The 27,776-nt window shown below is 33.7% G+C and overlaps 1 protein-coding gene across 2 annotated transcripts in view; it reads left to right on the top strand.

Annotated features, from left to right (window-relative positions):
• The first annotated feature begins 1,912 nt into the window (after nt 1–1,912).
• The window catches only part of LOC148610190 (uncharacterized), a 39,648-nt gene continuing 13,784 nt past the window's right edge, over nt 1,913–27,776 (top strand). The window contains exons 1-4 of one of the 2 annotated variants that reach the window (XM_088542385.1): nt 1,913–2,076; nt 13,292–13,630; nt 26,477–26,749; nt 27,396–27,692. In XM_088542385.1, the coding sequence (XP_088398511.1) occupies nt 2,028–2,076; nt 13,292–13,630; nt 26,477–26,749; nt 27,396–27,692 (958 nt within the window). In that variant the 5' untranslated portion in view covers nt 1,913–2,027. The remainder of the gene's footprint in view (nt 2,077–13,291; nt 13,631–26,476; nt 26,750–27,395; nt 27,693–27,776) is intronic. The other variant, XM_088542384.1, reaches the window with a different exon arrangement.

The raw sequence follows: 27,776 nt of genomic DNA, 5'->3' as shown, positions 1-27,776 counted from the left end.
GTACTAGATACATTCAAATAAATTGCAAAATGTTTAAGGAACTACTGTCATACACATTGTAGGGGCCTGGCATATTTTGACAACTTATTTGAATTGAACTTTCCCATAAAAAAATAATAATGTACAAATGCAGGGTTTGAACATTAAAAACAAATAAAAGCAAACTTCCAACCTACAAAAGTGTTGAGGTGGGTAATCATCCCTATGCAAAGAGATGACAAGTGTGGGTCATGATACTGACATGTCTGTCTGCGTCAAAATCTTGTATTCTTTAAATTACAAGAGCAGATATATCATTCAACAATAGTTTCATATGTGGTCTTTTACTCTCAGCCTTACTGAGTTGAGCTGCCTTTCCTTGGTTTATGTTTGAACTTTAAAAAAGCATGCATTGTTAGTTCATGGCCATAGATATTATGATGACATTTGGAATGGTCGACCACTAAAATGAATCTACATACTGGGATACAGCATGTGCTCTACATGCATACATATGTGTGTTAACCGGTTTAGTAAAAGATTTGAGTGTTTTAAATGAATGCTGCTAACAAGGTTTTTTTAATTTAAAATAATTGCATACAAAATTGCATACAAAAGGTGACAAAACATGAAAATATTTACAAGTAACTGTAAACAATACTATAAGTACGGCATGTCACATGCATGGACTGATCAGAATATCTCTACTTACCTGTTGGCAAAAAAATATCACAATTCAGACAGTAAAATTCATGCAAGCATACTCTGTCCATTTGACTTATTCCGAAATGCTAATAAGGCTATACTGGGTAGATTTGCATACTTGACAAGTCGTTTGATCCATCAACATTCGAATTAACACAAAAACACCTGTAGGTAGAACAGTACTATTTCTCATTATTTTAGGTTGGCCTTTTTGTGTACCCTAAGTAAATACTTCCGGACAATGTGATAAGACAAACTGTGCTGATACACAAAATGTTTAATTAATTCCAGAATCTAACATTATTATACTTTTACAAAATTGCATTATATTTCCTGAAATCCATTTTATATAAATATTATGATTTTTAAAAAGTTTTGTGCCTTTCGCAGAAAAGTGGGGAACTTTGAACCCAAACAACATTTTCTTAAAATACCAAAGAAAGGAGACAGTTATGCTATGACTTTAAAATTTGCTCATTTTTAGATAGGGAAATGAAGATACGACAAGAAATAAGTCATTATAGCTCTGTCTTTGTTTTAAAGAGGTATTTTTTTCAAAAGTTTTACTACTGTCGCCTATGGGAAAATAAATAGTACCGTTCTTCTTTTACTAATAATTGGCAAAACTAAGGAAATTGAATACGTTCCAGTTTTTTTTAAATTTTTTCTGAACATGAAATGAAGAATTCGGTACAGATATTTGAAATACACAGATACTAAGATTATTTGTCTAGGCCTTGTACTGCATCAGGAAAATTATAACTTGTTTGAAAACTCCCTAGGTTTTGTCGTAATTTTACCCCCGTTCTTATTAAATTGATTTCAGTTGACCCTTCGTTGTTTCTTTAAAGAGTCTTTGTTGGAACAAATGTACATTTACCTAAGAGCTTGACTATAAAATGTACTTTTAGTCAAGTAGATTGGCAACAGCTTTTTGCCATTGTGGAGTGTAAGAACTGTCATTCATTTTGCTTGACTAAGAGTTCAATATTTAGTCAAGATGTTAGGATACGAACTTTATATGCAAACTATTTGTATCCATTTCTTGCATTTTAAATTATCTAAGACACGAGTTACTCATCTGCGTATTAGTTTATGACACTATATGCTAGAAGTTACCATATATGTCCCAGTTTGGAAGCTTTATTTTTGTTTTATGCCTAATGTCATAATGCATTTCAATAGCTGATAGTTTGAAGCACTGATTTTGTTTTATTTTAATCATATCTGGTCACATGGCAGGGTCAAGTACAGAACAATATAGTTATACATGAACCTTTGAAATAATCAAATGTCAAATGTTAAAAGGAAATAATGAATTTTATATTTCCCGGAAATGAATCATGATGATGGCGGGATTGTTTGTCGTTTTTCTAGTAACTGTTTTAAACGGTATGTATTTTGTATTTCATCAAATCTGTGTAAAATAATGGGTGAACCCTCTTGCAAAGAAAATTAGGATTTGGTTACTTATAGAAAGAGTAATCAAGGGAACCAAGGTTATAGCGGTAATAAAAAGAATGCAATCCAGGGACAAAGACCAGACATGGAAAACAGACATACACAACAAAGAACATAAAGTAACTAAAATCATACATACAAAGAAACAAAAGCAAATAAGCAACTCGGACTCCACTAAAAACTGGAAGCATGGACCAGGTGTACCGGTAGGGTAAAGCATGCTCTGCTTTTCAAGAAACCCCGCCGAGTTGATCATAAACGTCAAGTCCGGGATAGACAAACGAAGATAGGAAAACTATGATCCGACGAATAAATCAGTTTTCATGGTGCAGATGAATACACCATAACGATCCACGAGTTCATGATGACGACCATATACCTTCTGTAACGGTGACTTCAATCTTGTAGCAACATAACCCTGTTCCAGAAGCTTATTTGTTAGAGTTCTAGCGCGATACAAAAAGTCTGCGTAGTTTCGGCAAGCTCTGGCATAACGTATGAAATGTGATATGAACACTTCATACGCAGATGCTTAAGGGATGTTGCCACAGATGAAAGGAAAGTTGACAATTCTTAATGAAAAAAACATCATGTTTGTCGTAAAGTTTGGTCAGTAGTTTACCATCGATTTCTAAGTGTAGGTCAAGATTGAGGCTGACCCTCCAATGTCTGTAGTATCCTTTATCTCAAGTTCTTTGGGGTAGATGCGATGTATCAAATCCCCGAAATAAGGATTGTTTAAAAATAATACGTCATTTATGTAGCGAAACTGAGATTAAAGGATCTAGCCAAACGATATTCTTTCTTCCGGATCAAATCAGCTATAAAGTCAGCCTCATAAGAGTGAAGGAATAGGTCAGCAAATAAAGGAGCATATTTGGAAGATGATTTGGAATTATTTCTAACAAAGTATTAGGAATCTCTAGCTAGAACTATATATTTGTATCTAGGTGTACCATCTTTGTTTTCGAAAAACAACGATGTATAATGCTTTTAAGTCGGGATTTTAACTGAGTTTGGGAATAGAAGTATACAGTGTTGAAAAATCATAGGTTTTAATGCTATTATATTCAGATAATTGTCTTGAACTGATTGTCCCCGAAAGATCTTTCGAATATTTCAGGATCCACATTGAATTAAATAAATACCACTACGAGAGTAACAAGTGTTGTGGTAGGATTGCAGACTATAGGACTGCAGACTGCAAAAATAGGTAAATAAGACTAATTAAAGTTACATCTAACAAGTAGTTTTATATCTTCGCACATATTCCATATGTTTGTACTAAATATAGACATTATTGTTTCAATGACCTCAAAGAACAACATAGTTAAACAGCTATCAAAACAGCTATAAAATTTGAAAATAGAACGTGAAGGGAAAAGATTATTATTTCCCTTACATCAGTGATGTAATTGTACTATATTCTTGTCATATATATGTTAATCTATGAAAACCTAAAAAAAAAAAAAAAAAAAAAAAATTACTAACAAATAAACAACCTAGTAGAAAGATTTTTTGTTCATATACATGTCCACAATACCAATTTGTTATGCCGTTTAAAACTAAACATTGTTTAAGTTATCAAAAAAAAAGAAATAATAATAATAATAATAATAATAAAAGATGTAAATGCAGTGGCAGATTGGATATTAAAATTTTCAACGAAGCCATCGTCGAAGTTTCGAAGATTCTTTCGGGCTTGATGGTTATCAGTAAAATGATACCCATTTAAAAATAGATACCTTTCAATTAATCCTTTATCTTTGGTGGAATTTCAAAGACAAAGTAGTATTATGTTCCTCTAGGTTTTATTCTTAAATACAGCTAAAGCAACACAACCTGTGGGGTACCTTCTCTTAAAAACCTTCTTTACTAGGAAATTTTGTTTCGTAGACATTGAAGTAATAAATCTATATATAACTGAGAGTAATAGTAATATAATTCAATGTTATTTTATGATGTTTCGAATATCAACCATTCAGTGACATCAACATGGCTGTTAAAGACGGCCAGCAGAAATCGAAGGGTATAAAGCGAAGATGAAAACAACTACTTTAACCTTAAATACTGTGATGAACATAAAGCTGTATTAAATACCAACGTTTAAATAATCATGATTGATCAAACGAAAATGCCTTCCACTTTGTCTCTCAATAATGGTTCTAAAACATGTCTATAAGTCGTGTGTGTGTATCTCGTGTAACGTGCAGCGTGTGTTTTTGCCATTATGTGTACACTTGGCACTTCGTTCTTTGGTATTATGCAAATATTCTTTGTGCACTGGTTCTATCATATGATTTGATAAAAACAGCGATTCCTTTCGTTAAATTAATATTACGGAATACCGTTGTTATTTCGTTTTCAATGCCAAAATCAATGTTCCATTAACATTGACAAAAAATGTCATCAGGAAATAATACATACAGGATATAATTGGTTTCCAAAATTAGTACATTGTGTATGTAATGAAATATAGCAAAATTTTGAAAAGCCCTCTAAAATGGTCAGAGACAAAGTTTACAAACTATAATTAGGCGTATTGCAAAGGTCAAACATACTTTATTACCTGAAAGGATGAGGGTCCATAAGGCCTTGTTCTGCCTACAGAAATATTTGATAAAAAATTATTATCAATTCGGAAGAAAACTAAATAATAATATAATACATATTGTAATTTTTCAATTTTGTGCATTCAGTTTGTGATTTAGAGAGTAACAATGCAAAAGCGAATGCACAAAAACCGCCTAGAAGGCTACTCTGCCAATAAAATAGCATTTTTTCACTCTTCTGCCACTAATTTAATATGGAGATAAGTCGTACTTTACCTGTAAATGAATCATGTATTATATGCATGAGTTGAATTCGATTTCTCTTCAATTTATCATTTTCCGGAAACGCATTTTTCCGTCATCCGTTTTGTTAATTAGTTTTTGAGTAGTTTTTGTGTGGTCTGTTGCAAGTACATGTGCTTTTCATTTCTTGGATTTGACAATTAAAAAATATAAACATATATCTCATACCTCTCGTTCCCCAAACAACAGATGGTAAAACATGTGACCTAGCTAACTGTCACATGATTAAGCTCCAGGCCACCCGTGTAATATACACAGAAATCCTAATTACATTGTAGCAAGTGGGGTAGATATATTTATTAAAGAGCTTTTATCTCACCTTTATCCTTTATGCTAAAGAATGAAATAAAGCCTGAAATAATCTTTGATCAGACGTCGATTTTGATATAGCCACTGCCATAAACATACACGCATGTACGTGAATGCACTTATACTTTTTTGACCCAAGTTACTGTCCTTTACGTGAGATTTTTTCTATGGATTTAATATTTGAATCCCGTAGTTTTCAATATTGTTTTGCTTTAATATCCGTACAAGTCTCCTCGATAAAAGATTGTTCTATAATATGATTTTACTTTTGCGTTGAACGTAGTACAAACATGAGAGGCATTAAATAAGCTTGTATAAGCATTATTGTATAGAAACCTGCAACCCGCTGTCTAAAGATAATTTTTTTGTATCAAATGCTGCAACACATTTTATTTCTTTAATAAAGTTTTTTATTCGCTTCTGTTTTTATTTTGAAAGTACAAAAAAAAAAAAAATAAAAGCCGTTCGCTTTGTTTGTCTGTAAAAAAAAATTCAGGTTTGGGTATTTATCTATTGCAATGGTTGAGCACAGTTCTTTTTAACAAAGTTCCTTCAACACTGCTTACTTTATCCGTGAAAAATCTTCAATACATATACATTTATATAACCGGGCAGATTCTATGAAATAAACACAGTTTCCCAGTAGTATGGTGTACAGGAAACAAAACAAAACAACCCTGTAATAACAATACATACAAATAACAAACAGTATAACAACCAAGTCATATTGTGATATAGCATATAATACAATAGTAAAAATCCCCTATTGGTGTAATAGATATATCAGTACTCAATATTTTTAGTAATGTTTCAAACTACTATAACGGTATATAATTCATACACTGAGTTTCAGTAATTAAAACAGTGTACGAATAATGTTAAGCAGCATAAAAATGTGAACCATGATTTAACCATTGTCATATAAATACTAACATGAATTACTTAATGCAAGATAATCAATCTTAATCAAAGATAATCAAACTCCACAAATTTTTACAAATAAGTATCTAGAAAAGTAAAATATAAATACCTTTACTTAATGGAACAACAGGATTGTTAGACAAATTCACACTAAGGAAGAAAAATACATACTATAAAAAATGAAATCATCTACTTATGACAAGAAATACAATGGAAAAATAAATGACACAATTATAATTAATCCTATCAAATATAATCAGTCACTATCTTTAGTAAAGCTTTACCAATGTCTTCTTCAGCTGATGGAAACATACCGGTCAATGCAAGCTTATTCAAGTAATCAGCTTTTTCATCAAATCTGGTTGTTGCGGCATGACATATACACCACTTCGCATCCAGACAGGTTTACATCGCTTGTCAGCTGGCCGCCTCTCACTTTCATCATCATCATCTTCGTGATCTACATCATGCAAATTTTTCTCAGGGCCCTGTTCTCTGGTCCTATTTGGACTAGATTCATCAACGTCTGCTGACTGAGTGGAGCTATCTGATCTTATACTTCCAGCTTCTGTTTCTTTCTTAATAATCTCATGATGACTATGACGAATATCATTAGAATGTAGGGCGTCCCTTAAAACTTTGTCAGTACCCATGCATTCTGCAGTTGATTCATCTGCTGACATGCTACCTTCGTCTTCGTTGTCTGATTCTACAGAATAGGAATTATCTGGTGCAACTGATGAACCATTTCCACCTGCATTTGAATCATCCACAACATAAATGCTTTCATCATCTTCACTTTCATCATGGCCATTCATTGTTTCGACATCAGCTTCATCATTACACAGATTACCTATAGGAAGAAGGAGATATCTGTGCAAAGTTTTCTTCCTTCCAGTGTCATCTCTTCGCCTGACTTTATATACTGGTATATCTTGAGATGGTTGGTCTAATATTCTGTATGGTTCTTCTTCCCAACGATCAGATAGTTTATGCTTGCCATCCCATGCTACAATCTTTACTAGGACTATGTCACCTTTCTTTATAACTGAACCTCGTTTTTTTTTCAAATCATATGTTTTCTTCTGTTTCTGTTGTGCTTTCCTTGAAATTTCTTTTGAAATGTTATATGCTTTGTCCATTCTGTCTTTCAATTCTTTGATGTATTTCGTAGCTGGAATTATATCGGTTCCTGGAGGCTTTGTGTTAAATATAGCATCTATTTCTAACTTAGCTTCTCGTCCGAACATGAGATAATGAGGTGAAAAACCAGTTGTCGCATGTTTGGTACTGTTGGATACATGTGTCATGGTTGAAACATGAGACTTCCGGTCTTTCTTCTGGTCTGGATTCAATGTTCATAGCATACTGAGTAATGAGCGATTGAAGCGTTCACATTCTCCATTTCTCATGGGATGATAGGGAGTTGTTCTTGATTTCTTCATCCTTGTGATTTCGCATAATTCTTAAATCAGTTTGCCTTCAATGATAACTCTCGGATACCACTACCGTAACATCACATCTCAAAGCTACCTCTGACGTCACTCACACACTAAATCTAACAAATCAGATCACTCGCTCAGACATACATCATACAATCTTATGTCACAGCTAACAGTAAAATTACATCATAGATAGAATGACCCTATATCAATCACAGGATCAATGCATGATCACTCTATACCTGTACATGTAGTAAAATCAATAAATCAATAATATAGTCAAGTTAGCTGGCGATTACTTTAATGGTTTAAAAGGACAATACATATGTGATTATCAATTCGTGAATTGATAATTGCAATACACATAATTGCTTATACTAATGAAAATCAACCCTATCACATTTACAATGTGTACATATCAAACATGTCCTTACATGTATTCGATATTGCAAATTTAATACATTGATTGGGATTAAAATGTTGCCAATGGGACAATGGCCCCTTACCCTTCAATTCAATGGGACATTTTCAATTTTAATGGGCCATTCTAGTAAAAACCATGGGACAAAATTTGGAATAGCAACTAAGGCTGGCTAGACATATATACATTGAGAACCAAATGTACATTTGTAGCGTCAACAAACTTTAATTTACACTACAGATCAAATGTTTATTGTTAACAATTATAGTGTCAATTATCACATCAAATCAATTTTCTTTTCTGTTGTTTGAGTTTTTATACTAATGTATTGTCTAGTCTTTTATCATAGCCCACAGATAGAGGTACAGTTAGACCCTAACTTGGCTATCGAACTATATCACAACTGATAGGAATGAGTCTATTTTTTTGATTGGTTGCAATCAGATTTTAGATTTTTCGGGGGTGCTTCAGGACCAGATAATATGTCTCCTCCTCAACCATTCAAAATGTCTTTGGTGGCATTTTCAATTTCAAAAAGTCCACGCTTTTCTGATAATAATATCAAATTATTTTTATTCTTTAAAACAATGTTTATTGTTGTTTCAAACGAGTAAGCGATCAAGAATATGTAATAAAAAAAAATCGACAAAGTACCGTTTCATTCCCCGGTCTTCAAATCCCCTCGAAAACGTGGCGACCTATAGGTCTCAGTATCGTATTAATTTTCCCATAGACTTCTATAGTGAAGTGCATATTTTTAGGATTTTTTTTTTAAATATGTAAATTGATTCAATAAAACTTTCACTTATGTAGCATTTCTAAGGACATGTGAAAAAATAATTTACCGCAAAGAAAATAGGTCCACGAAACTCGGACAGAAAAGTAGTCTCGAACTATAAATAGCCATTTTCCCTACTTTCACTTTCGTTTTGCACTCACCAAACCAACCTTTTAGTGGAACATTTTTATGATATTATGTTAGATTTGCTTTTTAAAAAAAGTTCTTCATCTTACAGTGTGATATTTGCTCTATTTTATAAGTCATTGTTCATATCTTTTGACAAAATATTAGTTTGTAGAGAGGCAAGAAGAAAATGCACTATATTTTTATAGCATCCATATTTTGACGTACACCTGCTCAGTGATATGCAATACGATATTGGTACCTTTTACTAATAAACATTTCAATGTAATCATAAAAGTTGTTGTTTTTCTGCTAGAATATTCATTTTCATACCGACAATTCAGAATATCATTGCCCTGCTATAAACATGAGTTTTCTATTAAAATTTTTATATAGGTACCCTATTCCCGGCATGAGACTAATATCTCAATGTTAGCCAGAAAATATTACTTTTGATAAAAAGCTGCTGCATTAGTCAAAATAAGCAAATTTGTGGTTTATTCTGACATGGTAGATACATGAGCTGTACTATGAGTTCCAAATCATTATTTAATCCCCACTTGTGAGTTCCATATATGGAAATATTAATATTTGAACCTCCTTTTTTTGCCTTTAACTCAAGGGAGCCTCTTGTTTAAAGTACAGTATAATGACCGGTACAACCAACTGTTTTAAACTATAGATATTGGTCATTTCAATTATAATTAATCCAAAAAAATTATACCAATTTCATAGTTTTAAAAAAAATATAGCTTTTGATATGCAGAAAATACAGATTTTAAGCCATTTTGGTACCCCAGGCAGATACAAATGGACCTCAAAATGACAGGAAAAGGACTTTTTCTTTAAAACAGATAGCTATGATGCAAGAAAAATAGTTTATTGGTATAAATATTATAATAACAACTGTCTGCTTTAGATACTTTTTTTGAAAAGATTCAGTTTTTATATGAAAAAACACCATTATTTTTCTTGCCGCATTACAATCTGTCAATTTGAACCACTAAAAAAAGTCCACTAAAAAATTGGCTGTTGACTTTTGTGACATTTCTGTGTTTAAATCAACTACACAGTTATATGGCAATTCATTTTAGCTATTTATTTGAAGGAAAAACAAAAAATAAAAAATATATTCATTTTTTTCATATATAAGAGGCAATGTATGGAAAATGACTATTTTCAAGTCCTAACCACATACTTAAAATGTGTTGTAACTTGAAAACTATCCTTTATGCAGGAGTATTACTTGTTTTTAGGTTACATGAATATAGATATGCTCATCATAAACAGTCAAGATAATAATTTCATTGAACTGATATTATACAAATTCATGAAAATAAAATGCATTTCCAAATTTGGTAAAGATTAACCATAAATGCAAAAAACCAGAGCTACCATAAAAAATCAGGTTCAAAAGTTGGCTTATTCATCTTAAAAGTGTTACCTGCATTGGGGTACTACTTTTTCAGCTGGTAAAGACCACTTGCTGAATATCCAACTTTACTTGAAAAACTGGCTTACTAGGTCTCAGTATCGTATTAATTTTGCCATAGATTTCTATAGTGAAGTGCATATTTTTAGGATTTTTTTTAAAAATATGTAAATTGATTCAATAAAACTTTTACTTATGTAGCATTTCAAAGGACATGTGAAAAAATAATTTACCGCAAAGAAAATAGGGTGAGTCCACGAAACTCGGACAGAAAAGTAGTCTCGAACTATAAATAGCCATTTTCCCTACTTTCACTTTCGTTTTGCACTCACAGAACCAACCTTTTCAGTGGAACATTTTTATGATATTATGTTAGATTTTCTTTTAAAAAAGTTCATCTTACAGTGTGATGTTTGCTCTATATTATAAGTCATTGTTCATATCTTTTGACAAAATATTAGTTTGTAGAGAGGCAAAAAGAAAATGCACTATATTTTTATAGCATCCATGTATTGACGTACACCTGCTCAGGGATATGCAATACGATACTGGTACCTATATGATACAAGAGCGCAATTATTCACAACGCAATTTCCGTATGGGGGTTCCTCACTTCCACTTAAATCTAAAAATAGATCCGGGTGAAATTTCTCCAATCTAACAGAATGCTGCTAAAATACACCCATATAGCTTTTAAAGTTTGAAATGAAAACCACCATGCCATGCAACGTTTCTGCCCGTAAATTAAGGTTCAAAAAGGGGGATACTTTTTCAAACATCATTTTTGCAGTAGCCACCCTAAGCCTTAAGTGCTCCATAAAATACACATATATGGGCTGCTGGCTTTCAAATTCGATACTTTTGGTTCCTTACTGTTCGTACAATTTTTTCATGAAAGTATCTTTTTTATTATCCACCAATCGTGAACGTTTCTGTATTTTGCACTGGGCTGCATGTTGGGGGTAAAGATCTGGCTGAATACCGAGGAGACATAATTGCGCTATTGTAACAGAAACATCCGCCTGCAGCTAATAAAAACATTGTTTAAAGACCCATTCATGCCTTTTTACTGCCACAAGTAGTGGTCAATACTCCACCATCAATGATGAAAACTTAATGCGCGCACACGACGCGACACATTAGTCACTCATTGCGCCATTCTAAGAGGAAATGCGACTATGGCGCATGGCACACGATAACCCCGATCACTGTTAATATATGCAAAATACTGGCCAATTGTACGCAACTTTGTGTGTCCAGTTGCTTAAGTTTGTTGTATATAAAATAAATATTCCAACATTTCTTTCGTATTAAGTGTACACTGACACATACGACAAATAACGTGTAGACGCTTAAAATACCCGTTTTTATATCAAAGCAATTATATATTGTACCTGAGGAAGTACTTTGATGCTCCGCTCAGGAGGAGCATGGATGTACCTGTGAATTCTTCACGTTCATGTGTAAATATCTGTGCTAAATAGCATACATGTAGTTTTAGTATTTGTTATTACAAATCTAATATAATATTAGTGCCAAGCCGTCCTGTCGTGCTAATTGTTGTCTAATTGAGCCAGACTTTAATAACTGGTGTATGCAAGGTATTTGACATAACATAATCGTTCTAGGGTTTGTTCTTGAGCCTTTCTAGCAAAAGCTAGAAAGGTTTTATCTTATGGCTAACTAGATAAACAATACAACAGCCCCGTGCAGGTCCGGGTGTCAAAAGAATAGGCCTGCAGCAGCGCTAAGCCTGAAGTAAAAGGCGACTAAATAGTGCTCAGAAACCTAGCCGGGGGCTAGGCGCTCTGCCCACAGAGGAACGGGGATGTGTGCCCCAGGTGGCGGAATGGGGTACCCCTGGCATGTTACATGCTGGGGTTGTCAGGCTACAATACGGAAAACCTGACCGCAAACCATAGTGGTGCACCGTGTTGGGAAAGATACCATGTTCCTCGCACGTTAAAGAACCCTGCTGTGGTATTCGATAGGAGTAGGAACCTTTGCGCTCCGCCACAGGAGGCTAAATTGCCCGACCTTACCCATCCCTCCCTTTTTCTAGTGGCAATCAAAATTTGTCGACCCTACTGTCCTTGTGTCCCATCCCATTTTTCATTTCATCATCATTTCATGTTCATTTTATCATCCATTTCATGTTCATCATCTGAATATAGCTGAAATATTGCTGCTCGGACATTAAACCCCAACAATCAAGCAATCAATCAATCAGTATCTGCATTTCAACAATTACCAAAAGCCATTTAAATGTTTGTTTTTCACTTAGATAACATATAATTAGTTTTGATACTCATTCGATATAACTAATTGCCAAATTTTTCATAAAGCATTTTAAATGGTAGGCATCTGGTGACAGGTGTCATGCATATAAATCATGAAGAACAAATGGTCAGTTTTTCCAATACGAAGTTTCTTGTGAATCATGCCCTGTCCTTAGTGTTTCAAATATCAAGTTACATTCGATATATATTACATTTACTAGGACTATTTAAGTCAGCCTCATTTCATTTTAAATTAAGTAAACATATTCAGTGTTACTTTTGATCAGCTACATTTGAATCTTTGAATTTTATAAGTACAACAAAATAACAGCACCCACGTTTTTTTAATTATGACATTAATATAAAGTTTTACACATTAAAAAAACGCGGGTTGAAAAAGGTGTCTCAAGACTGTCATTCCACGAGAGAGATATAAAAACTGAATATTTTTTTACAATTTTTATCTTGCATCTGCAGATTTTGCAGATAGCCCATTAGTCACACAGGTTAATTACTATCCATCTTAACCTTAAATATTTCAATGATTCCAGAAGATTTTCATTTTTTATTCACATTGTTTCAGGTGCACGTTGTAGGGCTCTTCATACTCTTCTCACTGGACCAACTTACATATTAAAACATGATGCTTTCTTCTGGATTAACTGTACCGCTGATGTGACTTCCAACTCAGTACAATTTATCAATAATGGTAAAGGAACAGCTTTGTATCCAAGTGAATCAGGGTGTTTTTCTTTGTCAATCGGAAGAACTTGCGATTTTAATGAATGTCGTTGTTCCTTACGTAGCAAATCATATCTTCTTCGTATCCAGCACACCAATGGAGTGATACAATACAATTTAGGCTGCTCCATCACCTCAGGGGGTGCCAAGTCAAATTCACAGATTGCAGTATCAGTTTTAGGTAACTACATGGATATTTAAAAGTTTTTTTTGTATGAAGTAGATTCAATTCATTGTTAGATAATAAGCAGGATTTATAGTTTGGTTACGATAAAGAATGTTTAGTAGTAGCAATTGTAAGAATCATAAAAAATCTGTTATATTTGATACTCCCGAAAAAGGCTACACATTTTTATGTAACTAGGTTGCTTTATATGTCTATTTAACGAAATGTATAATCTTTCATTCCAACATGGAGATTATCTACATTGAATTTCCTACAGTTTATGTTGTATTTGAGTGTCATTTACAGAATTATCTCCCTGAATTTTAAATTTTGCAGTACATATTGTATCTCCTGAGAACAATGTTTATATGAAAAGCAAATTTTGCGTTTCTGCTTATTGTAGCATTTTAAACAACATATCAAAAATAAAAAAAAAATGTAAGCTTTCCAACCAAGATTGAAACACATTTTGCGTGATTCTTATCTGGATTGCAACTATACAAGTATTACAAAAAGGGTATAAGAAATAAATGGTCTTAAAAGAATTCTCACACATAGTCAAACTCATACTTTATATGAATGAAAGTGCCAAGGCTACATCAGTTTTCAAAGACCCCGATGTAGCAAAAACATTGTCTACTATACATGACAATTATGTTGTCGCACCAGCAGACAAAGCCCAAAACCACATTGTTTTTGTCTGCAAAACGTTTTATATCCAATGTTTATTATCAGAGGTGGACGTATACTGCTACCACACTCTCCAAAGAAGAGATTGTAGAAAACCATAAATCTGTGCTAACCTCTTTTGGTCTGTCTACCAAGGACGATGACTGTGATTTACCGTCTATGCACTGGATCCCTGAACTCAACAAGTATCCATACAAACAACGTTTCATAGCTGGTTCGCAAAATGTACCACCAAACCTCTTTCAAAACTTTGACCTCTATACTCACAACTGTCAAAGGGGGTCTGCAGTCCTACCACAACACTTGTTACCTTCGTAGTGGTATTAATTCAATGTGGATCCTGAAAATTTCGAAAGAACCTTTGCAGACAGGCAGTTCAAGACTATTATCTGAATATAATAGCATAAAAACCTATGATTTTTCAACACTGTATACTTCTATTCCCCATACTCAGTTAAAGTCCCGACTTAAAAACATTATTCATCGTTGTTTTTCGAAAAAAAAAGATGGTACATCTAAATACAAATATTTAGTTCATGGTAGAGATTCCTAAGACTTTGTAAGAAATAATTCCAAATCATCTTCCAAATATGCAGAGGAAGATAGTTACAAAATACTGGAATTTTTAATCGACAACATATTTGTCCAGTGTGGTGGACGTGTTTTTCAACAAACGGTCGACATTCCAACGGAAACAAATTGTGCTCCTTTACTTGCTGACCTATTCCTTCACTCTTATGATTGATTGATTGATTATTGCTGTTTATTGCCGTTTCGGCGACCAGGGCCATATCACGGCAAGAACATTTAATGCAAGGAAAATATTAAAATTAAGATCAAAGTCTCTTCATAAAATAATGAAATTAAAAAGAAGCAGCTATTTACATATAAAAAGGTACATAAAAGGTGAACCTAAGACATAAAATACATATAGAAACATAAATTCGATAAAACATTGAAAATATTGAAAAATTAAGGAAGGTATCCAATTTAGATTTTATTAAATAAACTGATGTCCCGCAAGAAATCGATGATGTTTTCAGATGAAACGGTCTTGAACAAATCAAACATATTGGCGCAGTCAAAATAATTTTGCCTGGTGTTGGCAAAATCCACACAATCTAGAAGAACATGTTTGATAGAGAAAGGGCAATCACATGGGATACACTCAGGTGGAGGATCACCAACAAGCAAATGGCCATGTGTAAATCTAGAATGTCCAATGCGGCATCTAGTCATGACCACTTGCTCTTTGCGATTGCCCGACCCGGATTGATGAACGCCTAGATCGGGTTTTATGGAATTGAGTTTGTTGTGTTCAAGACCGTCCCAACGGTCCTGCCACATCTTTAAAATATATTTCCTTATTAAAGGTTTAAAATCGGTGTATGGCAAACTAACGTCCTTTATTATTTCATTTAATGCCTTTTTGGCAACCCTGTCTACAACTGAATTCCTCTGAATACCAACATGACTGGGTACCCAGAGAAAAACAATCTCTTTATCAAATTCCCGAAGTCGATGAATAAAATACAAAATTTGTAAAATAAGAGTGTTTTTCAGTTTGTGATTCTTAATTGCCAAAAGACAGCTCAAAGAGTCAGAACAAATAATAAACTGTGACAGATTAGATTGAGTAATCAATTTAAGTGCTAACAATATGGCTCGAGCTTCAGCTGTGAATATGGAAGCGCTCGATGGCAACCGTTCAGTTACAGTTCTGTCACCATGGACAGCAGCACATGCAACGCTATCGCCATCTTTTGAGCCATCTGTATACACCGTCGAAAAATCCGGATAATTTGCTTTAATTTCAGAAAATTTTTGTTGTAAAAATAAAGGATTGGTATCGGACTTTTTATATTCACGCAGATCAAAAATGAAAGAAGGATGTGGAAGCTCCCATGGAGGGCATTTCGAAGTAACAACAGGTGTCACTGCATTGGTCTCAAGATGAATTGCTTCCAAATGAGGTTTTATTCGAATTCCAAAAGGAGGGGTTTTGCTTTCATGTTTTCGATAAATGTCGACATAAATAGGATTAATGACACAGTCGTAGGCAGGGCTATCTGGGTAGGCCATAAGTTTACTTACATATTGAAGACCTAATTTCAAACGTCTGTCTCCAAGGGATGGTGCATTTGCCTCGGCATAAAGGCTCTCAATAGGAGAGGTTCTGAAGGCACCAAGGCAAAGTCGCAACCCCTGGTGGTGAACAGCGTCTAAAATTTTAAGGTAAGATTTTTTGGCGGAACCATAAACAATAGATCCATAATCAAGTTTAGACCTAACCAAAGATCTATATAAATTTAATAAAATTGAGGTATCAGCACCCCAATCGGTACTGGACACCATTTTTAAAATATCTAGTGCCTTAAGACACCTAGATTTAAGTAATTTGATATGGGGAAGAAAAGAAAGTTTACTATCAAAAAGTAATCCAAGGAATTTTGTTTCTTCTACTATTTTGATTTTATTACCATAAAGAAAGAGATCTGGGTCCGGATGCAGCTTTCGCTTTCGACAAAAGTGCATACCAACAGTTTTAGATGTAGAAAACTTAAACCCATTCTCCAAAGCCCATTTCTCAATTCTTTTGAGGCAAAGTTGTAACTGCCTTTCAATATTACTCATATTTTGTCCCCTGTAGCAGATCAAAAAGTCGTCTACATACAAGGAACCGTCAATATTGTCCTTCAAAACTTGGGCTAAACTATTAATTTTAATACTGAAGAGAGTGACAGAAAGAATACTTCCCTGAGGAACACCCATTTCCTGTTCCTTCTCCTCAGAAAAAGTCGAATTTACCCTCACATTAAAATGACGATCTGACAAAAAATTAGACAAGAACAGAGGAAGTCTTCCTTTCAACCCCATATCAAATATATCTTTTAAAATACCATATTTCCACGTCGTGTCATAGGCTTTTTCTAAATCGAAAAAGACCGACACAACATGTTCTTTTTTAGCAAATGCATTTCTGATGAGCGTTTCAAACCGGACTAAATGGTCAAGAGTACTTCTGCCTTGCCTAAAACCACACTGAATATTAGTGAGTAAGTTGTGCTTCTCAAGGAACCACACAAGGCGATCATTGACCATTCGTTCCATAGTCTTGCAGACACAGCTTGTCAATGCGATCGGGCGATAATTTGAAGGATCCGTATGATCCTTTCCTGGTTTTGGAATAGGGACAACTGAAGCCGTTTTCCAGATGGACGGAACGTTACCAGAAGTCCATATCTCGTTCATTAACGCAAGAAGTGTATGTAGAGATGGATCAGGAAGATGTTTCAAAAGTTGATAGTGAATATTATCTAGCCCACTAGCTGTATCGTGGGCTTTAGCCAGTGACGATTTTAGTTCCTCTATAGAAAATTGAGAGTTGTAGGATTCAGCATTATTTTACTTGAAGTTTAATTTTGTCTTTTCTGCAGATGATTTAATTTTTTGAAAATCCGGTTTGTAGTTAGTTGAGGATGAATGTTTAGCGAATGTTTCAGCTAGCTTATTGGCGATATCTTTTTCGGTGGTTAGAGTGGTATTACCAACTTTAAGGTGTTTCACTGAAGAATTCGAATTTTTTCCTTTTACTTTTCTAATAAAATTCCATACTTTATTGAGGGGAGTGTGAGATTTAATACTAGAAACAAAATTTTTCCAAGAGGTTCGTCTGGCTTGTTTACATGTACGTCGAGCTTTTGCTCGAAATATTCGGAGGTTTGACAGATTTGCTGGTGTAGGATTTTTGTCAAACCGGCGATGGGCCTTGTTGCGTTCTTCGATCGCTTTGTCGCACTCATCAGTAAACCATGGTTTACTAGGCCTTTTTGGATTTGTCGAGGTTTTAGGTATTGTTTTATTAGCAATTGATGTCAGTCTTTCATTAAATAATAAAATGGGATCTTCAACATCCTTAATCGTTTCTAATCGTAATTCTTCAAGACAGTGGGCTTCAAATGAAGCCCAATCTGCTTTCTCAAGTTTAAAACGAGGTTGACGTTCCTCCGTTTTGGAGGATAAATGCTCCAAAATAATTGGAAAATGATCACTCCCGCACAAGTCATCATGAACTCGCCATGTAAACTCTGAAAGTACGAGAGGATCACAAATGCTTAAATCAATAGAAGAATACGATCCATTGCCTGAATGAAGGAACGTTGAAGATCCGTCATTAAATATGCACAAATCTTCTTGCTGAAGGAGCTCCTCAACTTTTTTACCTTTATCATTCGTATGATTACTTCCAAATAAAGGATTATGAGCATTAAAGTCACCCAAAATAATAAATGGTTTGGGCAACTGCTTAACCACATCAACTAATTTATTTCTGCACAAAATTGAATTTGGGGGAATGTAAATGGAACAAACGGTTATGGTTTTATCAAGGGATAACCGAACGGCCACTGCTTGTAGATCGGTAGTTAAAGGAACTGAACTATGTATTACTCTGTCCCTAATAAAAATAAAAAATAGATCCACCAGCAGCTCGTTCATTTGCCTCAGCAAATGTACTATACATTGTATATCCTTTTACGGAAATTTGATCCGTTTCTTTTAAATGAGTCTCCTGCAGACATAATGCAACTGGTAAAATAGACTGAACAAGAAGAGTTAATTCCAAAATATTAGCCTTTAAACCTCGACAATTCCATTGAAGTAATTTGGCCATTTTCATGGGTGACGAATGGGGGATATTTTCTCTGACTTGGATCCGCGACCACGACTCGATGACCTTCTAGTACGAGTGCCACCATTAAGGTCAATTCGAATTGACTGAGCGCGCTGCTCCTTGTATCTTATCTTATGAGGCTGACTTTATAGCGGATCTGATCCGAAAGAAAGAATATCGTTTAGCTAGATCTTTTAAACTCAGTTTCCGCTATATAGATGACGTATTATCTTTAAACAATCCTAATTTCGGGGATTTCGCATCTACCCGAGTAAACTTGGTGCTACAGACACTGTGAAGTCAGCTTAATATGTTGACCTACACTTAGAAATCGATGGTAAATGAAAACTATTGACCAAACTACGACAAACATGATGACTTTTCATTCAGAATTGTTAACTTTCCTTTCATCTTTTCATATGAAGTGTTCACATCACAACTCATACGTTATGCCAAAGCTTGCCGAAACTACGCAGACGTTTTGTATCGCGCTAGAATTCTAACAAATAGGCTTCTGCAACAGGGTTATGTTGGTACAAGATTGAAGTCATCACTACAGAAGTTTTATGGTCGTCATCATGAACTCGTGGATCGTTATGGTGTATCCATCTGCACCATGAAAACTGATTTATTCAACGGTTCATAGTTTTCATCTCCTCGTTTGTCTACCCCGGACTTGACTTTTTATGAGCAACTCGGCGGATGTTTCTAGAAAAGCAGAGGACGCTTACCCTATCGGTGCACCTGGTCCATGCTCCCAGTTTTTAGTGGAGTCCGAGTTTTCTTTTGTTACTTTGTATGTATGATTTTAGTTACTTTCTGTTCTTTGTTGTGTATGTCTGTTTTCCATGTCTGGTCTCTGTCGCTGGATTGCATTCTTTTGATTACCGATATAACCTTTGTTCCCTTGATTTCTCTCTCTAACAAGTCTATGTACCTCAGCATGAAACGAAATGATAACTCATAGCATATGAACGGTGTAAAATAGACATGTTAGGTACTTTTGTTTTAATTATAGATGTATCCAACATATCTGCTCATTTCAACTGCATTTTGTCAGTTTCAATGTGATAATTATGAGTTTTTCATAAAAAGGGGAGTTACATATTACATATTTTCTTTTAATCTGTTCTGTCCAATGTTTTCAAGTTCGCTACTTCAAACAGGTAGTTGGCACTATACGTTTGGCAAAATGGTTGATTGATTGATTGATTGATTGTTGGGGTTTAACGTCCGAACAGCAATATTTCAGCTTTATTCAGACATGAGCATGAAATGGATGATAAAATGAACATGAAATGATGATGAAATAAAAAAAAAGGATGGGGCACAAGGATAATAGGGTCGACAAATTGTGATTGCCACAAGATAATGACACCCGGACCTGCACGGGGTTCGCCAAAATGGTATGGAATACGTTAAATTGTGCATTGTTTTGGCTCATCAGAAACCTAAGATGTCAAACACAATATACAAAGTTTGTTTAAAGTAGGGTACATGAAAAAAAAAAAAAAACATGAAAATTTCCCTTTTATGAAACATTCAGTTTTGTCACATTGAAACTCAGTATTATGCACCTGAAATGAGTAGATATGATAAATTCATCGAAGAGTAAAACACTAGTACCCAATATGTGTTTTTACATCGATTTTGTATTGAAATCAAGATTTGGGTTCATGTTGGAGAATTGTTTCCATGAGTAAGGGTGGTAATTTTTCAACTAATTGGACAAATATTCATAACTTGGGCTCATTAGAAAGCTGATTCTTATATCATAGTATTCAAACATAAGAACGCTTGATTAAAGAACGGTTGAAAAACAATTGCAAATTTCCGGTAAATTGAAAGAAAATATGAAATTTCGAAAATGCCCTTTTAATGAAAACTTATTATTGTCAAATAAAAACTGAAAAATACGCGCCTAAAATGAGCAGATATGATGGGTACTGCAATTATGAAAACAGTAGTTCACCGTTTATAACCTAAAATTAAACATTTTGGTTCATGTTGAGGTATTGTTTCATGGGTGAAGGTGGCAATTTTTCACTAAACTTGACTTGAAAAAATTCAAGTAGTTTTTACCTGGCTTCATTTACAAGCTTAGACACTATATACATGTACTGAATTTCACGAAAACTTGTGCAAACTACGGTATTCTAAAAGAAAAACAAAACAAATATCCCCCCACCCCCCCAAAAAAAAAAATAATCAAAGCGCCTAAATTGGTTAGACATGTTGAGTACGTCATTGCCTTAGTTATGAATGCCTTAAATATGAAAATTGAAAATCCATTTTATGTTATTTTTGATAAATTCTGACTATGAAAACATATGGCAATGGGCAGTGGTTGTAGGTGTAAAAAGTACAGATTTGGGGCACACGGGTAAGTTAATACATGTGCAGACAATAATAAAAAATGCTGATTACTTTTGAGATAAATAAGTAATCGAATATATTTACGATTGCAAACATGCAAATACAGTTATATTACAATATTACATAAGACATAGGCATGTTGGATTCATTTTTTTTACAGAATTACGGAAATTGTATTTTGAACAACAACACAAAAAAAAATCGGTCTTAGTGAGGTGTTTTAAATATGTAGTGAGCAAACGCAGCAGATTGTAGCGGGTAGTATAGGGATAAAATCTATTGCTTTTGTTATCTAAGATTGTGTATTTCATTCTAATACATTTACGCTACAACAAGTTGGAATACTATTTATGGTTTTGTTTTGTTACAGACATATATACAAAAGTACACCATTTTTATATTTTTTCAATAATTAAGTAGCCATCTAATTGTTGCACTTTTAATACAAAAAATAAATAGATTGTACGTAAAATTGGCACTTTGCGGATATAACGTTCTTGATTTGGTACCATTTGGTTGTGTTCAGTGGGAAATGAATATATGATTTTCTCATGAGTGCAGATCTGTATATGGAAATTATTATTATTCTGTAAAAATATGGTATATGTAAACTGATAAACCATCGTTTGTTCGGTGGGTTTTCTACACGATGAATCAATGTACCATTGGCTGTGTCTGAATTTTACATGGATTGATACTTAACAATATTGCGGAAAGGAGGCTTTATTAATTGTATGATATAATGTAACCATGAATGAACTGAATAAGATGTTTTGTACGAATATTTTCTTGCCGGTGTCACTGTTAAGGTATGAATAAGCTTTCAACTTGTAAATACACAATTTATTGCACGGAAACTATTACTACTCTAATGATTCACCATATTTTTCCGGAACAAGTTCATTACAAGAGACACCAGAGAAGACGAGTGCTGTGACAGGTGTAGAGTTTACGAGTTACCTTACATGCTTTTAGTAACAAGTCAAATTTTGTGGGACAATTTACAAACGTTTATAGATAGTTCTTCATTAATAACTGATTATATATTTTTTTCTATTAAAGCTCGAGATCAGGGTGAAATTGTATTCGATGTAAAATTGTTTCTTTTAAGGTAGCGAATGTTTCTTGACAGTATTTACAGATGTATGATATAGGCATCGTGATATTAACTGAAAAACGTAAAATATACAATGGCAATCTAGTAACCAAAGGACATTTTTATCAATTACATATATGCATGTAGTAACCCATTTTCCTCAACTTGCACATATATTGGATTTTAATTTGTCAAATCCGAATCAAGTTATATATACTTGAAAATGTAACTTTACTGAATTAAAAAAAAAGTTTGCAATATTTTGTAGAACATTTCAACTCTATGTCATATTATCTATTACATTTTTTTTACAATATTATATGCAATAAACTCCTCCAATCTGTTCGACCTCTTCGCTTCAATTTGTACAAAAATAAATTAGATCGACAAATGTGTACTCCCTACATTTTGAACACACACAGTGACAACCAAATCCGTGTGCTATATTTTAAACACTCGATTTATACAATAAAGACAACAAATAAAACATAATTGACATATTCTTAAATATAATTCTAAAATTATTCTAGAATGTAGAATTTGAATGTAGAATTTGAATCTATATTTGTTTGTTTGAATTATCATAGAAAGTACAATGCTATAAAAAAGTATTTTTTTTTTGCACAATAAATAACTTACCTGTGTTCTCGAATCTGTACATTTGACCCTTACAAGCATTGCCCATTATCCAGCGTCTGAGGTATTATATACACTAGAGTTTTGACATTGAAACATGTCAATTTAAGCGATTTTACTGCTGGGTAAGGCTACATATATTTCATGTTACTCAAAAACTCTAAATGTAACCGCAACTTTCTTGGGTTCACTGTAAAGCTGAAACATTTGGGTACATATCGATGTATATATGTATTTAGTTTGGTCATACATGCTGTCCTAAGAAGACATAGACGCTCGAACAATTGAGTCACAAAAAATCTAGGTTTTTTGACCCAGTGTGGTACAAACATAGGCTTACATGTATACTTGTAATCCGAGAATCCGAGAATATACACGGTGGACCCTCCAAGCATGGACTAAATTCAATTAGATTGGTAGGTTCATATTTTCTATTCTACTCATGTCACATATATGGTATTAATATTCACCATAAATCATTATTAAATTCATACAAACATATTTTATGAATGTAAACACTCGTAAAAGACTCATTCCTCTCATTTATTTAAGGAATATTTTTAATTTATAAACATGTTATACGAAATAGTCCGATTTAAGACAGTTTACACTTATATAACGCTTGATAAAAGAATAACCTGGCCCAAACCATGTCATTAAGTGTAATCTGCTCAAAAATAGAAACATTCCTTATCATTTGATATTTTTAAGTATAATAAAATAAAAGGTAATCAAAACGCTCTCAGGAGTATCTCGGGAAAGCTTTTGGATGAAGAAATTGCAAACAACTTCTCCAGATGAAATGAACGAGAAAAAATAATTCATTTTTAGGTCTTGGTCTCAGGCTGGTACAGCACTACTTGCTATACATCAATACGCCGTACTACTATTTTTGGTCTTTTTATTTTTTCAAATTGTTTTCCACAGTTAATTGTAACTTTGATAAAAAGACCCTCTTTGTTATTTTCATTCAGGCTCCTCTTCAGTTGCTTATGTGAGCCTTTGATAAAGGTACAATCACCCACAGCATACACGATTCAGCTTCTGAATCTGCTTTGATTTTGAACTTTATGAACTTTTTTGAGTTTTATGCTCGTTCAGTTTTGTGAGTTTTATGATCATATAGTTTTATGAGTTTTATGCTGAGGAAGGATATCTTTTGTTTGATTGTTGGGGTTTAACGTCCAAGCAGCAAGATTTCAGCTATATCCAGACGATGAACATAAAGTTGATGATAAAATGAACATGAAATGATGATGAAATGAAAAAGGGATGGGACACAAGGACAATGGGGTCGAGAAATTTTGAATGCCACTGGAAATAGGGAGAGGTGGGTAGGGTCGGGCAATTTAGCCTCCTGTGGCGGAGCCCTATGGTTCCTACTCCGGGAGAATACCACAGTAGGGTTCTTTAACGTGCGAGGAACGTGGCATCTTTCCCAACGCGGTGCACCACTATGGTTTGCGGTCAGGTTGTCCGTATTATAGCCTGACAACCCCAGCATGTAACACACCAGGGGTACCCCATTCCACCACCTGGGGCACACATCCCAGTTGTTCTGTAGGCAGAGCACCCTAGCCCCCGGCTAGGGTTCTGAGCACTATTTAGTCGCCTTTACGACAAGCTTAGCGCTGCTACAGGCCTATTCTTTTAACACCCGGACCTGCACGGGGCAGGAAGGACATCAGTTATCCGAAATATTTAATTTAAATTTTACCATCTTCTTGTGATGTTAAACATTTAGACGTGTATTTAATTTATTGTTATGTTTTGCATCGTTTTTTAACGATCCATCACTCCGTAAGAGTGATTGTTGACTATTATATAGACGATTAATTATATATATATATATATATATATATATATATATATATATATATATATATATAAACGTCACAGAATGTGACGACTCTATTCGCTACACTGCTCCATCGGATCAAACTGATACAGGGAAGATATATAAATGTATAGAAAGGTCTGAAAAATTCCCAACGATGTTAGAACTGGCTGGCTGTCCGAGTGGTCTAGGGCGCTGGACTTAGTGCAGGCGGTGTTGCCATACATGTCACAGCGGTACGAGGTCGAGTCTCGCGGAGGGAACAACCAAATATATATATATATATATATATATATATAATCATGATGCATTCAATTCTAAGAAACCCATTTATTTGTAACAAAATACATTGTTGTAAAAGTTAAAATATCAAAACCGGTAAAACAATATAAACGTTTATTTAATGCTTCACAGCATTTTACAAATAGAGTGCCTCTTAAGAAAATACATCCTCGTGAAAATTTTATTTCGATCGCTTTTAAATTTCGAAATCTCAGTTTAATACCGACAGCAGATTTTTTTAAACAAATATATTAAATGATATTTTAAAAACTCGAATATTGTTGGTCGGGTTTGTATGTACTACATCACCAAATGATGGTAAAGTTTCGGATAAGCGATATTTTTCTTTACCATAAAACTAACAATGTTCAAGTTCAATAAATAGATTTTGAAGCTGAATCACGCGGGTGATGATTGTACCTTTATCAAAGGCACACATAACCGAATGATTATAATTAGGAATTTGAATGAGAACGAGAACGGTGGTATCTTTATCAAAAACTAGAAATTAATTAAATCAAAGAAATTATATTGCATTTCATGCATGCACCCTTAATATATATATATAAAATGTTCTTAGAATCACATTTATTTTGGGTATTTGAATATCTTTAGAAATGTGGTTAAAGTGAATATTAAACTTATTACTGTCGATGACGTTATGTTTTTGAAATACAGTATCATTTTTGAGCAAACATAGCTCGATTGACCACTAACATTAGACAATGGTATTGTTTTTAACATTTAACTTTTTTCGAGAAAATGTATGAACACAAAGAGTTTTTTTTTTCATTTATGGACACTTTCTAACTCGTTAATTCATCTATTTGTTTGTGTTTAATGACCGGCTGCGATTTTGCAGTTTACATCAATTTTGCAATATTGCAAACATTATCGTTGTGTACTATTTTTCAGATCAACACTTATTTCAGACATGTCTACAGTTTACTTTTGAAGGGTATACAATCAATATAATGAGAGAGTTATAATGTACTGTATAAATGTTTTTTTTCGACAGTGGAAAATATCGAGTTTTTTTTAAAAAAATGGATGAGTTATTTTGCATAATGTAATTTTGTGGCAGAAAAACAGCTTGATGAATGAAACGAAGATGAAAAACCCAATTTTATCGTCACAAATATTTCCTATGATTTTATGTTCGCGTTTCAACTTTGACTGCGAATTAAGCGAATATTAAATCACCACGAAAATAACCACTTATACGTAAATTGAGAAAATGACTAAAACATCGTTTTAATATTTAAATTTTAGACATTTCTAAACCTAACATCACCATGTCAGAAACCCAACCTTTGCTTATTGGAACAATATCAACATTACAGTGTTATGTAAAAACAAGACTAGATATTGCAATTATGCTAGATTGTTTTGGTTCCACAACAACTAATCTAACCAGACATCAAGAGACTGTAGTGGCGTCCATTTATATTATTGCTGATAAGAGAAAAGGAAGGGATAACTGCAGCTGTACTGTAGGCTTCAAAGATTTTACAAGGAAGGAATACATGGAGATACTTACTATAGGTACAACAAAACAAATATCTAAAAATGATATTGTATGATGTCTTGTACTTTAGTTGTGGCCATTCATGTTGCCATTTTCACCCTAAACGACTTACAACCTTATAACTGATGCATTATTTTACTGAAAAGCAGTACGTACGTTTGAGCAGCAGTTTTTAACATTTATAAAACTTACGAATGTATTTCAGTTAGGTTGATACACCCTAACCAAATAAATGAAGACTTAACTAAAGAAAGACTTTCTCTATCTCTAGAAGCATGAAGTGGATAATGGGCCAGATTTGATTGTTTTTTTTTTAATTTTACCATTTGCATTGAGATATTTTATAGCATGTGACTCCTAAAATGACATTTAAATGTTTAATAGTTACAAGAACAAACTGCGACATGTATTCTACAAATTTACCTAAGTTATTCAAATTAACGTCAGGATTTTTTAACAAAAAAACATTAGCAGGAAACATTTTCTTGAACAAGGTTACTATATACAAGTAAATAATAATTTTAGAATTATGATTTGACATGGTAATTTGAAAAAAAAACAAAGTTATTGTTTTTTTCTTTCTACAAATGAGATTTAAAAATCGTATTTCCAATAAGTTAGACTTACACCAAATTTTGTCAATTACGTTTTGTTTTGTTGCAGACCACCCTAACCTTATCATGGATGACGAAACTGAGTGTAATTCAACAAACAGTGTGACCCTGCTTTGTTCCATAAATGTTCCGGAAAATTACCATGCATATGGGTTCGGTCCATGGAAGTTGATCGTTGATAACAATTTCATAATTAACATTACTGGAACCAATAACGGAACGATATCTACTTTTAACATTGATCATTGTTCATATTACAGTTCTGGTCGGTACATATGTTCAGCTTATGTTAAGTATCAAGGGGAAAAGTATTGGGCAAATGGGACAACGGAACTAAGAGTACTTGGTAAGTGCCATATATAATATAGAAGTGCGAAGTAATAAGCAAGAAAGGCAAAACAAAAAGACTTGAACCGATTAATCATTCTTC

The sequence above is a fragment of the Perna viridis genome, chromosome 8 (genome assembly GCF_037379345.1).
Source record: "Perna viridis isolate PV_CMFRI_1.1 ecotype Kerala chromosome 8, ASM3737934v1, whole genome shotgun sequence".
Lineage (NCBI taxonomy): Eukaryota > Metazoa > Mollusca > Bivalvia > Mytilida > Mytilidae > Perna > Perna viridis.
The sequence above is the reverse complement of the archived record's forward strand: the minus strand, read 5'-3'. Positions and strand labels throughout refer to the sequence as shown.